At 46.5% G+C, this 16,100-nt stretch overlaps 1 protein-coding gene across 8 annotated transcripts; it reads right to left on the bottom strand.

Annotated features, from left to right (window-relative positions):
- Positions 1 to 343: 343 nt before the first annotated feature.
- Positions 344 to 15,625, bottom strand: LOC308584944 (zinc finger protein ZIC 4-like). 8 transcript variants are annotated; one of them, XR_014007051.1, is made up of 4 exons: positions 14,216 to 15,625; positions 8,914 to 9,381; positions 6,381 to 6,506; positions 344 to 358 (listed from the first exon to the last, which is right to left on the bottom strand). XR_014007051.1 is itself a non-coding variant. In XM_081190333.1 (4 exons), the coding sequence occupies exons 1-4, from the start codon at positions 15,402 to 15,404 to the stop codon at positions 8,378 to 8,380; spliced, it is 1,566 nt and encodes a 521-aa protein (XP_081046459.1). In that variant the 5' UTR covers positions 15,405 to 15,623; the 3' UTR covers positions 6,516 to 8,377. The 8 variants fall into 8 exon arrangements, 6 of the variants coding, with proteins under 6 accessions (XP_081046457.1, XP_081046460.1, XP_081046459.1 ...); XR_014007052.1 differs by lacking the exon at positions 344 to 358 and adding an exon at positions 4,709 to 5,138; XM_081190333.1 differs by lacking the exons at positions 344 to 358; positions 6,381 to 6,506 and adding an exon at positions 6,516 to 8,522 and having other exon boundaries at positions 9,039 to 9,381; positions 14,216 to 14,854; positions 14,966 to 15,623.
- Between the last annotated feature and the right edge of the window lie 475 nt (positions 15,626 to 16,100).

The following is a 16,100-nucleotide window of genomic DNA, read 5'->3' as shown; positions in this document are numbered from 1 at the left end:
TGTGAATATACCGGCAGTGGCGTAGCGTGGGGGGTGCAGGGGGGCCGGCCGCACCGGGCGCAACATCTGGGGGTTAGGGTTAGGGGGCGCAAATCCACGGGTTAGGGGGCGCAAATTACTTGCCTTGCCCCGGGTGCTGACAACCCACGCTACGCCACTGTATACCGGGCCTGAAAATGTGTAAAACACAATCCACCGGAGGAGCCTCTTGTGCAAGCCCCATTGAATTGTATGGGAAGCAGGCAAGAAGACGAGAGGGTACTCCTTCACTCCGTAGTGACACGACCCCTGGTAGATTTCAAGAGTTGTTTCGAACAAAGATTTCAGGAGAGCAATTCATGGAAGCTGTGTTGTATGCCTGCAAACGAACATGGCATGAATTTCTCTGGATCTCCACGTAACACACTACACATACATCGTTTCTTCCAAGAGCGCAGGGAACTTCGCACAAAGTCAACTTAAATCGTGGCTGCGTGGCTCGCAACCTCTAACCCGAAAGTGTCCATTGTGTTCCTCCTGGCAAAACTTTCATTTCTGAAACATTCCTGGTCCTTTACTCGGAAAGCGGAAATGTCTTTCCAGGAACCGGACCAAGACCCGAGAGCCAGCTTCCGCCTGACATTCCCTGACACTACCTTCGAATCTAACCGTCTCTACGCAAGAAGCCGGGCGGCGAGGGCGGATCATCACCACCCCCCGGGTCATATACTTCTAGAGAGAAGCGCGGGCCATTCGTTTTTATGGGCATTCAATTAAAGGAGGTTGCAAAGACCCCGAAGGTCCTTTCTTCTTCTGCCTGCCTCCCCCCCCCCCAGCCCCTCTCCCTTGTATAGTGTGCCTGGGCGGAAACGGGGCTCGGCCGTCCTGATTCATATTTCTAATCTTCATTTCCTAAAGATACAAATGGCCTTTTGTGAAATGAATGGTCTTTAATTAATGCGTCCGCACAATGCAGGGGCTTGCATGGGGATCGATGCTAGAAAGCAACAGGGGAGGAAGCCATCCGAAATGGATTGTCAGCATTAAAGGAAGAAAAAGGCAGCAGCGTCTATAGAAAAAGCAGGGAAGCCTGCCCACACGTCTCTCCCCATGTTGTCCGAGGGAACCTTCCATGTCTTGCTGACTACAGCCGAGTGCAATGATGATTACAGGGCTTCTGTCTGCGATTAGGGGCCATATAACTCTTGGCTTTAATAGTCACCGACTCTCCAGCGTTGGGTTGGGGTTAGGGGGCGTTGTTTTGTTTTGTTTTTTGTCGTCGTGCTTCCTACTCGCCAACCTTGCCGTCTGTAGAACAACCCACATTCCCCTCACTTCCTTGATCTCCTTTCCCACGTTCCACTAACCTGGTCTTCCTCTACCCCACCTTGGTCATATAGTTCGGCTTTCTGTAGATGCATAGTAACACAGATGCATTCTGTGAAGAATGCAAGCAAGGAGTGTGAGGAGCACAACTAAGGTGGAATGGAAGCCTCAACACACTTGCTAGAGAGTAGCACAGGGGGACTTGCTTCCGAACACACCAAGGAATGGGCAGTCAACCGATCGCCCTATCCCAGCTTTACTCAGATCTAAGCACCGTTTGTATAAGCACACCTTCCTTCCCAGCAAAAAGGAAGTGCTACAGACGCTAGCCATCACACACATTTACTTGGGTGTGAGTCTCGCTGATTTTAGTGGCCTGTCCTTCTTTTGTGCAATGACAGCCCTATCCTATATATAGCTTGCTTGCTCCAACTGATTTCGACGGGACTTACTGTCGAGTGAGCGCGCATAGGATTCCGGTCTTGCACTGATAATATTTCCAAGCAGGAGAAAGGCGAATCAACGACTTGCACAATGCGCATGTGCAGCAAAACGCAGTAGTAGGCATAGACAGCTAGCAGCGTTCGATAGATAGATATATACAGTTGTGGGAAGGCGGAGAAATTTGAGGGGACTCATTATGGACTATTCACATTGAAAAAGGGATTGATTACTATCTGCCAGTGAACTAACTTCTTAAAAACAAGACAATCCCACCCCCGCAGTTCTGGAAATATTTATAAAAACAAAACACTAGTGTAGTAGAAAGCAGATATTATTTTCCTGCGCCAAACCATTTCTTGGGCACCATAGCTTTCCAACCCTAACTTGAGAGAATCGTTTATCATTTTCTAGGGGCATTGTTGAAGCCACAACGGATACTTGATTTTCAAAGAATCAGCTGGAAGGGGGGGGGGAGAAAAGAGAAAAGTAAAGACGAATTTAATCACAAAGAAGCAAGTTTTATATTTCTCATGGAGGGCTTTATTTTAAAAGTACAAATTATTTCTCCATAAGATTGAGTTTTCAGATAGCAATGACGTTTTCATCCAATATTCGTTTTTTTATTTATTTAAAAATCCATAACATGTCCATAATATTCCAACAACAATAATTGCTATTACATCGCATTAGAAACCGACCCAAATTATACATGGTTGCTGCGTAGAATTGATTTTTCCTTTTGCTGTTTAGTGTACAAGTGATAGGAGGGGATTGTTAAAAGAAACTTTTCAGAAATAGCACGGTAGGGCGAAAAATAAAACATTTTAATTCATCTTTATAAAAAGAAGCACCGAAGCTTCGTAAATATTTAAAGATACAATAACACTACGCAGAATTTGTACAAATATCCTTTTAAAATAAAGAAACATTAAACCCCTGGGGGAAAACTGCATCTATTGGTAGATTGGAAACTGAATTTGGATTATAATCTTCCTTTTTTGAAATCAGTTTTTTAAAAAATGAGATATCCTTATGTACAGAAGTTCCTGTATTCAATAGTGAGGAATCATTCATTGTGTGTTTCCTTACCCAATCATCCTAGAAGATGTAACCTGAAATTTGGAAAGTACCTAGGAGAACCTCTCCCCCCCCCCTTTTTAAAACCTATACTATCTATGCAGAAGTAAGTGACACTGAGTTCAATGGGATTTACATTTACTCCCGGGTCAATGTGTATCTGATTGCAGCCTTACAGCTCAATCCTCGCTTACCCACAAGTCCCACTGTTTTCAATGGGGCTTACTCCTATGGAAGCTTCATTAGGAGTCATCCTTACTCCGCTATCTTTTCTCACACCCCCTTTTAAGAATGATACCAACGCCACGATTTTTCTCTCCCCCCCCCCACTCCGTTTTGCTGAAGTCTCAACTTTTGGAGATCTCAAAAACTTCCTCACTATTTTGTGACGTTTTTGTTGGCCTAATAAAAGTATTGCCCTAATACTATAGTGTGGGTGGGTGGGAGTTGCGTTGTGTTTCTTCTTTTGTCTATATTTTTCATTCTGATTAAGGCAAGTGCTATTTAAACCTCAATCCTGAATAAATGCCTAAATTTAAGATGAATCTCACTTATTTCAAAGAAGCTTATTACTTCAGAAATTGTTTAGGACCACAGAGTCCCGCTGGAAACATTTCAAAACTAAACACGATACATAGAAGTCATTATTATTTATTTCACTAGGACTTATTTCACATATGGATTGGAACTGATGATGTACAATTGGTTTAAACGACAAATCCTTCTGCTAACTGAGGTATGGACAGGGTGCTTGCGAATTCCTAAGACGGCCTCCATAATGCAAGGCCCAGTATCTTCCAATAAACAGGCACCAGTTAAACCACTCTTCTTTCCTCAGCCTCTGAGCCAACAAAAACTTACTGGGATCACTGCCAATAGTTTACACTCAGCACTTGGCTGCGACAAAAGAGGGCCCAACAACGATGCTACCATTTCATGGGGACCCAAAACTACCAGTGTGGCAGAAATGCTAAACTGGTGAGCAGTGCATTCTCCAAGCCACTATCTCATTCCCAAAGACATCTATGGACTCTTGAGTTTGGTGTTGTTGTTGTTTTTTCCTCCCAATTGAGAGTACCAAGTTGCGGAGTGAGTGGGATGCTGTTACTTTTCTTTCCACTCGCTGATAATAAAACATTGAGACATATGGAAGCCATCGCTTTGAAGGCGTAACCATTTTAGTGCACTGCAGTAGAGAAACGTGCTTTTTAGTAGGTAGTCTCAGCATTAACACGAGCCGAGCCTGCAATAAAGGCATGTACGAGCTGTTGCATTCTTTATACTGGGATAATGGGAGGGTAGCGAGGTTCAGCAGCTACAGACTTGGTGTTCATGGACGGCGTTCGTAGGAAGTTGGGTTTTGTGCAAAGAACAAAGGCTTGGGCAGAATTCAAGCCAATGAGTTCGGAATAGAAGATCCAGTTCCTCTGGGGCTGAGAAGTTCGGAAAGCAGAAGGGATCCTTTCTCGCTCTCGTTCTCCACCCCCCTCTCGTTTCCCCCTCCCACCCTCCCCACCCTAGAGCTACACGCCCCCCTCCACCTACAGAGAGACAGACATAGGCAGACAGACGTAGGTAGATGTATGTATCTGATTGTATACTGGGACATTTTCTGTCTCCATCCCAACGTTATCTTTTAAGAAGTTTGGTTCCATCTCTTTAGAAACGGTCCCAGCTAACGGGGCAGAGGGAGTTTGACAGAGGGGAGAACAAATCGCTGACAAAGAACCTTTTTACGTTTCATCAGCGTTGTTAGGGCGACGAGGAGGAATTTCTCAGATAATAACTCCCACTTCAAAGATTTTTCAGCTCAATAGAAATTGGACCATCCTTTTTTATTCAGCCACAAGGGCTAGCACTAAAGACGACTCGACTGTTTGAATTTTTTTTTTGTTCGGCGTGTTTATTTTTCCCCTATTCACTGGGGTACTTGGATAAAATAAACAAGAAGACAATTACTGGAACATGGACTTCTAACTTTCCCGGGACCGTGGCCCATCGTCCGTGGCCTCAGACTTGGGAGTGTCAAGTTCTGTAGCCCTGGAAGGCATTAAACCCTAATTTCTTGGGACATGGTTTTTGCCACACACCTAGGATCTAGTCCTTGTTTGTTTCCGTGAAAGAGTCAAGAAATTCAGAAGATTCCTCAGTCTTTGTTCTGGAAATGGCATCCCTTTCTAGTTCAGTCTCTATCTTCAGCAGTGTGTGTGTGTGTGTGTGTGTGTGTGTGGATGTGACTGTGTGTGTTTACAAAGAAGGAAATAGTGTCAAAAAGCAACTTAAAGCCGCAGCATTCAGCAAGGAGCTAGATCCTAAGGAGGATGGAGTCAGACACAGAAATATCGAAATGTTACTTGCAAAGCAAAGATCAGCAAATATATACATTTATGAATAAGAATAGTGACACCAGCTACTGTTTGGACCGTGCTTGTAGGATGTCTTAGGAGGGTTAAGGCTAGGGGCGTGGAGACAAGAGTTTTGTGAGCTCACTAGTAAACAAAACTGGTCCACTACTGACTTGCTCCTGAGCAGTCCTATTCTAGCCAGATGGGCTGCTTTGAACAAAAGTGGGTCCTCTACTATTGAGTCCCAGCCCAGCCCCAGATTTCCATGGGTGCAAAATTTCACTCGACACTGGTAGCTCTTATAAAACCGCCTCGCCCCCTCCCGCCCTCCCCTACTTCGGTTTCTTAATCGCAAAGATCCAAGATGCTGCAACAAAAGCCCTCCTTAGAGAGCAAGCCAGCAAAGCAAGCCGAAGGGGACGAGATGGAGGAAGTCCATCTCTGAGGAAGAGCAGATTGAATGTATTAAGCTAGCATGAAACCAAAGGTCAGTGCAAATGTATCTTAATAGACTGTCTCGAATGGAGTGTGCCTCCTTTTCAAGGGCGCTTGCTATTGCTAGGCTCATTACCATAGCGATCCTAACGTGGCATGTTGATGCACCATAAAGCTCACACTTTCAACCCCCACCCTCCAACCAAAAAAAATAAAATAAAAATCAGAGCCTTTGAACAAGGCCGGGCTTGATTAGACCTTTCTCCTTTTCTTTTCCCTCCTTCAAACCCATTTCCTCGCCTTTAGAAAAGTCGCCATCAAATCCCAAAGGCCGTCTCTGATCATGGCCCAGAAGGAGAGAAACAAAAGTGAACTGGCGGACGGCGATTCAGGCGGCCCCCTTTTTCTTCCTGACATTCTTATCCATTCTGATTATGGGCTGGAACAAGGACCCCCATTCGCGTGGGGGTTTTCTTGCCCCGGAAATTCGGAGGGAAAATATGCATACTCCACGTCCATCACGAACACAACATACAAATGTGTGTGTGTGTGTGTGATGTGGTTTTGGCACTGTTGGGGTGTTTTCTGTTTTTTTATATATACATCGGTGAGGATGGGAGAAAGAAACTGAGCGGCGAGGGGATGGGGAGAATGAGAGAGAATCTGTTAGACCTAAATATTATGTCCTTCATGAAAAGACTGGACGGGCTCCAGACTTCGCTTTTCACTCTTTTTAAGTATGACTTGCCTATTGCTATAGAAATCTTAACTCACCATGAAGATTCACCGTTGCGAAGAAATACTTTCATTGTGAGAGACTGCTTTGATGTCTAAGGCATAAGATGCGGGGCTTTTCAGCTGCCTCTGTCTAGATTACCTTGAGAGCAACGGGATAGACATCTGTAACAAGCAAATGAAAAATTAAAGGTGATTAGCCTACACATCCAAAAACCGCTTCTGCAAAGAAAGAAATCAAGAAGAAAAGGGAGAGGGAGGAGGAGGGCCGAGGGACGGAGCCGGGAGGGGGCAACCCAACTCCAGACAAGGTGGAAGCATCTTTCGCAGATGGCCTCCATCCATCCATCTCTACCTTCTCATTTCCACGACGGCTCCACTAGATCAGAGGGAGTAAACGAGCAGCAGCAGTAATGGCAACGAATATCTTGTTTTAATTTTTATCCTGAGAATCGGGACGGGATGGTTATTTCTTTGTTTGCTATGTTTCGTCCATTTAACTCGACGATCTATTAAGGATCTCTCGCTGAGGCAGTGAGAAGGAATGGGGAACCAAGTCATGCACATTGTTCAAAAGGTAGATAGGTGATAGATGGATTGATACCCAAATAGGTAGACTTTCTTCTATTTTTATTTTTTTATTTTTTAAATGTGAATGCCTGAATGACACCAACCGCCCCATCTTCAGACGTAAGTACCACGGTGTTCACACTTCACTGGGATGTCCCAATGAACTCAGTGGAACTTACTTCCGAGTAAATAAGCATATGGTCCTGCTGCACAAGGAAGATAGAGAGAAAGAAAGAGTTCAGAAACGTGGGAATGTTAAGGAAGGTAGGAGAGGATATATTGTTTTGATATTATCCCTCCTCACTCACGCTCAGAGCACATTCCCTTTGGAACCACATTCTAGGCAACAGGAAAATGTTGTACTTGACTGCTCTAGGGATAATACATTCCACAGGAAATAAGAAATTTCTGTTGCTGGTGGTGTGTACATGGCTAACCCAGAGACTGGGCTGGACGTTTTGCTTCACTCTCCTTCACTGAACTGAAGGAAATGGCTTTGTAGAAGTGTTTTGGCTAAGATCTTATAGCGCCTACAGACAAATGGGCCTTTCCATAGTTTAAAAATCGATTAGAATGAACCACGCCCCCTCCCTCATTCCTAAATATACTTCCTGTAAATAAGTTTCATTGAAGTATATGGGTCTTACTACAAAGTGATGCGTTTAGGAGCTACAATCAGTAAATGAAATCCATATAATAATATTTCCACAAGCATTCCACCCCTCCGTCTGGGGAATTCGCTAGAGACAAGGACTCGCATAGGGCTGATAAGAATCATATAGCTTTAGAGACCTCGACATATGTTCAAGATTTTAAAACCATTTTATTTTTACCTTTACAAAAAATAATAATTAATATTTCGAATTGTTATTTTACATAACTACTGTTGTGCGTTTGAAAACCAGACCACCACTGGGTTTACACCACGGGTTCAGAAAAAATCGACACGTCGTGAATCCTTTTGGACAATCCAAGCAACTCAACACAATTACGTCACTCATAACAACTCCCCCCCTTCTCTCCAATTAACATGGATCTCACCTTCCATCCACTAAGGAATCACAAGAACTCACAATTCAACAGAAATAATGCGAGGGAGGGGAAAGAGAAAAGGAGAATATGTTTATGCATTTAAATCCATTACTAGTGTAAATTAAAATGTACCATAAATCATTAAGCCACCCTTGGGTCTGTTTTATTAGTGACAAGTGGGAAGAATATACTGGTGAAAAAGGGGCAGTAAAGAGATTTCCCCCCCCCCGAAAAAAACGTCAACTGAACTGGTAAATTAATCAAAGTATTTAATTGATCGATTTGTTGTACAGTTCGGTAACAAATAATATATTTATAGATACTGATGTTCCTTTTTGGAAAAAAAGCACACGCACACAGCCCCCCACCCCCGCCAAGAAACCCAATTAAAATCCAGACACTGGGCTAATAAAACTGTCCAAGAAAAAACACCATCACAAGATACCAGCACCGACGATCGCAGCTGTACAGCTAGAAATCCGTATTAAAACACTTTGGTTCATTGATACAAAAGGATGTTTCCATTCAAATCGAGGCCATTGTAAACGTATGGGAAGGAGTTGGTCCGCGGAGTCTGCCCTGGGAGGGTGTAAAATAAAAAGAAGAGCTCATGGAAAGAGGTGCGGGGAGGTGGAGGTGGCGGGAGGGGGGGTCTGCTGTCCTCTGTGCCATAATAAATACAAAACGGGGGTGGGGGAGAGAGGGAGGAGGTTTGTCCACCCCCCCCCCATGTATCTTCTCTCGGATAGCCTGTGCAGCATTTCTGATCGAAGGTGACTGACTGGGGGAAGAGGGAAGAGGCTGGGGAGGGGGGAGGGGGAGGGGCTTGCTCCCCAGGCCTGGGATCGATTTCCGCCCCTCCCCCAAGAACCGGGCCTTGCCGACCCGCCGTTCGTCCAGTGTGAGCCAAGGATCCACAGCACCCCGAAAAGAACAATGCAGTCTCGCCGCCGCCGGCGGGCCATCCTACCGTATTGACTTTAATAAGTGGGCCGGGGCTCGCAGTTCGTGTAAGCGGCCTCTCCCGGGTGAGGTGACGGAGAGTTACTGGGTGGAGTCGGGATGCCGCTGGCCCCTGAGCTCTGACACACGTACCATTCGCTCAGGTTCGCTGCCGCCTGGGTGGAGGAAGCCGCTGCGGGAGGTGGTGGTGGTGGCGGCGGCGGCGGCGGCTGAGGGGGCTCCCGGCCGCAGTCCGACGACGGCGACACCAGCGACGGGGTGGACGACTCGTAGCCCGAGCTGGGAGGTGGGGACTTGCAGTGGACTTTCATGTGCTTCCGCAAGGAGCTGGGGTGCGTGTAGGACTTGTCACAGCCTCGCACTTTGCAGTTGTAGGGCTTGTCGCTCGTGTGCACGTGGGAATGCTTCTTCCTGTCGCTGCTGTTGGCGAAGCGGCGCTCGCAGCCCTCGAACTCGCATTTGAAGGGCTTCTCGCCTGCAAGGAAAAGAGGGAATCCAGGGAGACTTTGCGTAAAGGACCAGGGTGGGGAAAGGTGCGGGTGTGCGGGTTTTATTGGGGTGGCGGGGTGGCGTGTCTGCAGGTCACAGGTTATTGAGCGATGAGCTCTTGTCGCCCTCGCCCCACCTCGATTTCCCAGCAGTGGCCGTGGAGCCAAAGCCAGCAGAAGCGCCTAGCAGCACTGTATGTGAACAGGATTACAAGGGTGTGAGGAGAGATCTCTAAAGCTGTGGGGTCTTCTGAAATGACAAAGGGGGGAAGCTTCCTGTGTGAGTTTGTGTGTTCATCCCTATCAATGCCTGCCTTCCAGAGGAAGGGTGGAAATGTTCCAGGCCTTGGATGAAGGGCCTGGGGCGACGAGGTGGGACAACGCTTTCTCTTCCCTAGGCTCCTTGTCCATCTCGCTCGCTCCTCTTATCCGTACCGTGTCCGTATGGACACATATTTCCCATCTCACAAATGCCCCTCCAAGCTCTCTCACCTGACAACCCCTTTACTTCAGAGATGGCTACATAACCTAGGTTAGGATCTGAAACCCCAGAACCTACGGATTCGTGGCCTTGTGGTGCATAGCTTCTTACTAGTCTCGGGCACTCCCACATAAACAACTCCACATGCTGCAAGGCGCCTTCTTCTTGCGCGCGCACACAGAGTCGCACAAGAGCTCACATTTGACCTTGCCAATAGGCTCTGGAGGAAAGTGGGATTGCAAAGTAGGCTTCGGAGGAAACGATGAGCAAATGTCAGCAGCCAGCTCATTAAAACCATCGTTTACATATACCACGGTTGAACCAGTGTTGCACAGGTTTAGAAATCTATCGATCTATCTATCTATATCTAACTCTATCTATCTATCTATCTATCTATCTATCTATCTATCTATCTATATCATTATCTATCTATCTATCTATCTATCTATCTATCTATCATAACCTCTTTCACCTCTCTCAAATTCATATGGAAATAACTAAATTAATACATAACTTAACCTAAAGGCAGTTCTGGTAGTTTCTGGAGAATAATCTACGATAGAGTATCTTTCCACTTCATATCCTTAGTATAGATTAATGATCTAGAAGTATCTCAGTAGCATTCTGCTCGGAAAGCCAACGCCTTACTGAGTAGGCCAAGATTTCATTTTGCTATCAAGGAAAATCTGCAGAAACTAACAGACCGGGACCTATTTAGCAGCGGAGAGAAAGAGAAAAACAACGACGCAGTCCATAGTGCATTGTCCATGGGAGAACTCATTGATCTGGCTAGATGATATGCATTGGAAACATATTAAACACCATAAGCGGGATGAGATATTGGAAAGGTGAGGAGGGGTGAGAGACGGAAGGAAGCCAGATTCCCCAGGAAATCTACTGGAGATAGTCTGTACACCAAAGGCTGCATGGGCGATTCTTCACCGATAAAGGAAAACACGTTGAAGCCACGTGCTTTGATGTCTCTACGGGGCACGGATGCCTTATTCTGAAAAACCAACAGACAGAGACGCTTGCGTACGAAAGTCGCGCAAAAAATGATATAACGCACATTTGACAGGGATGGGAATGAAGGTCAGGATACTATGCGTTTCTTAGAGGCAAATGTTGCCAAAATAGCAGGGTAAGTGCATATGTGTGTTAGTGTGTGTTTGTTTGTGTAGCATTTTAAAAACATGAGTTCCTTAATGAGGCCATGTTGTATATTCAGACTTCAGCACAAAACATTTTTTTTAATTAAAAAAAGCTGTGTCTACTGAATATGCTAAGGCTAAAGTGTTCTTTAAGAAATGTTGGTGGGGAGCTAAGCAACTGCTACTCCCCCCCCCTACAAAAGCATTCTCTGTCAGTGTAATGATTCAGGGAAATCCGCCGTGCTGGACGGCTAGTTATTACAAAGAGTAAAATATGGTTCCACATTTTAGAGAATATCGGTGGCAAATACCAATATTGGTCTCAGGCCTGCGAGAAAACGACGTTTTTAGCAGGCTAGGCATGACAAGTGAGGCTCCGTGTGTACCTGCATCGAAAGGTATTTACTCATTTTGCTTTGTTTTGGCGGGGAGAGAAAAGAAAAGGAAGGTCATCTGTATATTTTGACGGCTCTTTAAGTATTTTAATTATAGTTCCTTGTAAAGAAACAGTTTGACCTTCCGCTACTCAGCTGAAATAACAAATCAAGCGGATTGGTGTAGCACAGGCAAGCAGTAAGTTAGGAGGCCCTGGGGAGAGGCCCCGTCATAAACCCAGCGATCGGGCGGAGTGAGTTACATCGTGGTATAAGACCGGTCTTGTTTCTCGCGAGCAACAACAAAAAAATAAATAAAAATGGCCAGCTTCCTTCCACACCTCGGCACCTTGGCAGAGGTAAATAAAGGCCTCGGCCACAAGAAATGATTGCAGAAAGGGGCTCTTCCTTGTTGGCTGTAGCGCATTATCTATGAATGGTTTCAGGCCTAGGGTTAATGTTAGAGTTCCCCCTGTTAAAAGGACCGGATTCCCTGCGCGTAAATATGTATCGGTCAAAAGGAAATGTGCTTGAATGTTTGTCTCTGACCCGCCGCACTTTTGAAAGTGTGTGTTTGGGGGTGGAGGGATGCGGCGGGGGGGAGAGGAAGAGAGGAAGCGAGGACTGAGGAAGGATGGGGGCAAGGGCGCGCGCGCGCACACACTGCAGCGAGTCGACACCGCCATTTTCTACCCACACTTGTAGCTCTCACAGGACTCGCTGTGGAGAGCAATACGTACAGCTTGGAGATTTTAGCATAATCCTCCCAACTCTGGGACTGGATTAAAGTATTTGCAAAATTCTCGAGGGGGAGGGGAGGAGGGATATTGAGCTTGCCAGCGCCAGCACTATAAATTACAAGTTAAAACATACCTCTCTTACTGCGGCCTAAACACCACCTTGGTCACAATTGTCCCTTGGCCAGTTCTGATGGTAAGGAAGTGATTTTTGCTTTCCTTCTTTTGATACCTGTGCTACGTTATTGTGAATTAAGTTCGTTCTCTCTCCCTCCCTCCTTCCCTCCCTCTCTCTCATCTCCAGAAACCCATTCCTGTCTGCCCAGGCTCAGGGAAACGCAACGTCATTAATATTTGAGAAGGCAATTATTTTCTCGTTTAAATCTAGAACTGTCTTCATGAATAATTTGCAGGAAGTTCTATTGCCATTTCAGAAACATTTGGGTTTGAGAACTTAGGGCGGGGTGGGTCAGTCGAAAACGCTGCATTGTAGTAAGGCCTAAGGATTCCACCTCCACTTCTCCCTCTCTCCACCCCAAGCCTAGCCCACCACCACTGCAAAAATAAATTAATTAAGCAGGGAAGTTCAAGCGAAACGACTACATAATGTAGTACATTTTGAATGCTGAACTCCAAGCCCGCACCCTTCCCAGGCACTCAACTGGTTGCACTGATGTAGGTCAAATTTACCAAGAATCCGACCATTTTCTGCTTCATAGACTTCAAAGGAGAAGGCGGCTAAAGGGCAGTAAAAGTTTGTTTACTTAAGAAAAACACTGTAATTAAGGGATGAACTGTGCTCTTCAGTGCTTTCCTACCTAACACGAAGATGCCTTGGTGTCATTCGCATTATTAATATTTTAAATAAAATAAGTAACAAAATATTCTCCATCAAATGCACAGCTTTATTTTAAACGTAGTTTTTGGAGGGGGGTAGGAGACTAACCTAACCATACTACAGTTAAGGCTACGACATTTTAGAACTGCAGAAAGAGAGAGAGAGAGAGAGAGAGAGAGAGAGAGAGAGAGAGAGAGTCGTTGGGTTGTAAGGATATCTTACAATAGGATTATGTCGTTTTCCTGGGAGTTTATAAGGCTGTGGAGTGTGTGTGCAAAAAACTGCACAGTGGAACGGATTTAATTTTCCAAAAGGGCTTATTTATTATCTTCTGGTGTGTGTGTGAGAGAGAAAGAGAGTCGGATAGGAAGGAATGGAGTGGAGAAGGCAATAAAAAGCTAAGAAGACCGGCTGCTAAACTAACTCTCTACAACTTCACAGGCTGAATTTGGAAGTCTGAAAACTTTATACCGCCAGTTTCATTCATTCACCACAGATGCTTCTGTGGATTCCGAGGTCAAAGAGGGTGTTGGCAAGGTCTTCCCCTTCAAATAACTTTCCTTTCTGTCTTAACGAGAAATTGTTCCTATTTCTGACAAAAAATTCCTTCATAATTCTGGCCAATGACCGTTCAAAAAGAACATGCTAGGAAGACAAAATTAACTCCAAACACACACCACTACTCCCCTCTTTCCTTCCCAGGTTCCTAAAGAGCACCTTCCCATATTTCAATCTCCGTAGCACTTTAAGAAGGAAAAGGCTCTTACGAAGACTTGGGATGAAACATCGCAGGGTTCCTCGTACAAAACAAAAAGAGGGGACCTTGCAGCTGTGCTTTTCTCACAAGGAAGGCGGCAGAAGCAGCATCCCAGCAGCATCACTCAAAACTGCCTAGACAAGTTGCAACTTCCATTGTTCGCTCCTAATTTGCGAGCTTGCATCAAGATTGGATGCTTTTCCGTCTCTATAGGGCTTTTTAACTCTCCCCTCTCCAGGAAATCCCGATCTAAATCATGGAAGACCTTTCTTGCATACGCACATACACATACACGTCAGCATTATGCACACACACGCCTCAATTCTTCAAACGAAAGACAACAATCAAAACAAACTATTGATCCGGTCTTCATTGGCTAGTATTAAGTCTATGTAGAATTATAGCGGGCGGGGGTGGGGGAGATCGCACATGCAGCAGATAGTTGAACAAAACACGAATGAAGAAAGACCTTTCCATACTGACCTGTGTGCGTCCTTTTGTGGATTTTGAGATTTTCCGAGCGAGCGAAGACTTTCCCGCATCCCGGGAAAGGACAAGGGAAAGGTTTCTCCCCCGTGTGGACTCGGATGTGGTTGACCAGTTTATATTTGGCCTTGAAAGGCTTCCCTTCTCTGGGACACTCTTCCCAGAAGCAAATGTGGTTGGACTGCTCCGGCCCTCCAACGTGCTCCACGGTGACGTGAGTCACCAGCTCGTGCATGGTGCTGAAAGTTTTGGAGCATAATTTTTTGGGAGTCTGGTCCAGTTCGATCCACTTGCAGATGAGCTCCTGCTTGATGGGCTGCCTCATGTAGCGGAAGAAAGCCCCAGGGCCGTGGTGTGGAGCTAAATTCACGTTCAGGTTCATGCCACCGTAGCCGTGGAAGGAGGAAGCAGCAAAAGGATCTGTCCTGGAGACTGGTACTGGCGTGAAAGGTTCAGACCTGGCATACATTTCTCCAGGTAGCCCCAGCCTTATCTGTCCGTTTAGATGGCCACCTGGAGCTGCATGGGGAGGTTGCTCATGGTGGAGTCCAGTAAAAAGCGAGGGAGTTCCGGCTTCTGAGTGGTGGTGGTGGAGGTGGTGGTGGTGGTGGTGAGCATGGTGTCCGGGGTAGCTACCTGTTGTTGAGACAAACATTCCATGGTGAGAACCTGTAGCAGCAGAGTGTTGATAAGGGAGCCCTGGCATGACTGGGGCTGTCAGATCTCTGCGCAGGAAGAATTCCCTACCTGATGAAAGAGCATGACTTGGGTGAGGGACTGCGTAAGGGACTGTTGTTGACTGCGCCGGGCCAAATGCTCCTGCTGGACTGGGTACCACCTCGGCTTGGCCTGTCACAGGATGGTGGGGATGAGGCTGAGGGGCAGGGCTGAGCTTAAGGGCCGCTGAGTGATGAGGAGGATGAGAGTGGTGGCGGTGGTGATGATGATGATGGAGAGGATGGTAGTGGTGCCCCATGTGTTCTGACCGGAATGGACTCAGCCCGAGGCGGCTTTCTGCAGCGTACTCCCCAGGGTGCGTGGGAACCATGGAGTGGGGATGCCCGGCGAAGCCTGTCATGCTCTGAGGGGAGTGGTGATGGTGGCGGTGATGACGATGACGAGGAGCCCCTGCCAAGCCTAGTAATTTCAGCGCCGTGTTCCGTTTGGAGAGTGAAGCAGAGTCCATTACTGGGCTCCCCCAAAGCCTCCAAGCTCTCCTGGTTCTACTACAATTCTAAAAAGTCACCTGACGCCGAGGAGGGGGCAGCGAGGGAGAAAGAGGAAGAGCGAAAGAGCGGTGGAAAAACTTTTTTGAAAGTCCCCCCCACCCGCAAAGAAAAAAGGTTTTTCCCCTCCCTCTCTCTTGGTCTGGACTATTTGGCTTTGTTTTGTTTTTGCTCCCCGCTCCCCCCCTTCCCCTTTCTTTTCTCCCCCTCCTCTTCCATTATTGTGTGTGTGTGTGTGTGTGTGTTTTTCCTCCTTCCTTTTTTTTTTTTTTAATGCCTACGTGGAATCCCATACGCTTTGAGAAGCAGCAGCAGGACGCTGGGAGGCTACTGAATAGCGCTTCACAGACTAGGCTCCAACCCAGAGAGCTAAACAATCAGGGCGGTCGCTGATTGGCCGAAGCTGCCTGACCGAAGTCAGCGCTGACAGGTCCCCGCTGAAGTCTGAAAAGATTTAGGAAGGGGTAAAGGGGCAGGGAGGGAGGAAGAGGACTCGGGAAGCAGTGCGCCTGCGCTGCGTTTGTGGATAATTCCCCCCCCCCACCAAAAGCTCCTTTCCTTTCTCCTCCTCCTCTTCCCCCTTTGCCCCCTCCCTCTCTAGCCCTAACCAGTGCGCCGAGCTTGTCCGATGTTTGCATTTACTCCCCGCATTTTGT

Source organism: Podarcis bocagei (genome assembly GCF_964188305.1).
Source record: "Podarcis bocagei genome assembly, chromosome: 4".
Classification (NCBI taxonomy): domain Eukaryota; kingdom Metazoa; phylum Chordata; class Lepidosauria; order Squamata; family Lacertidae; genus Podarcis; species Podarcis bocagei.
This window is presented reverse-complemented; position numbering and strand designations above follow the sequence as displayed.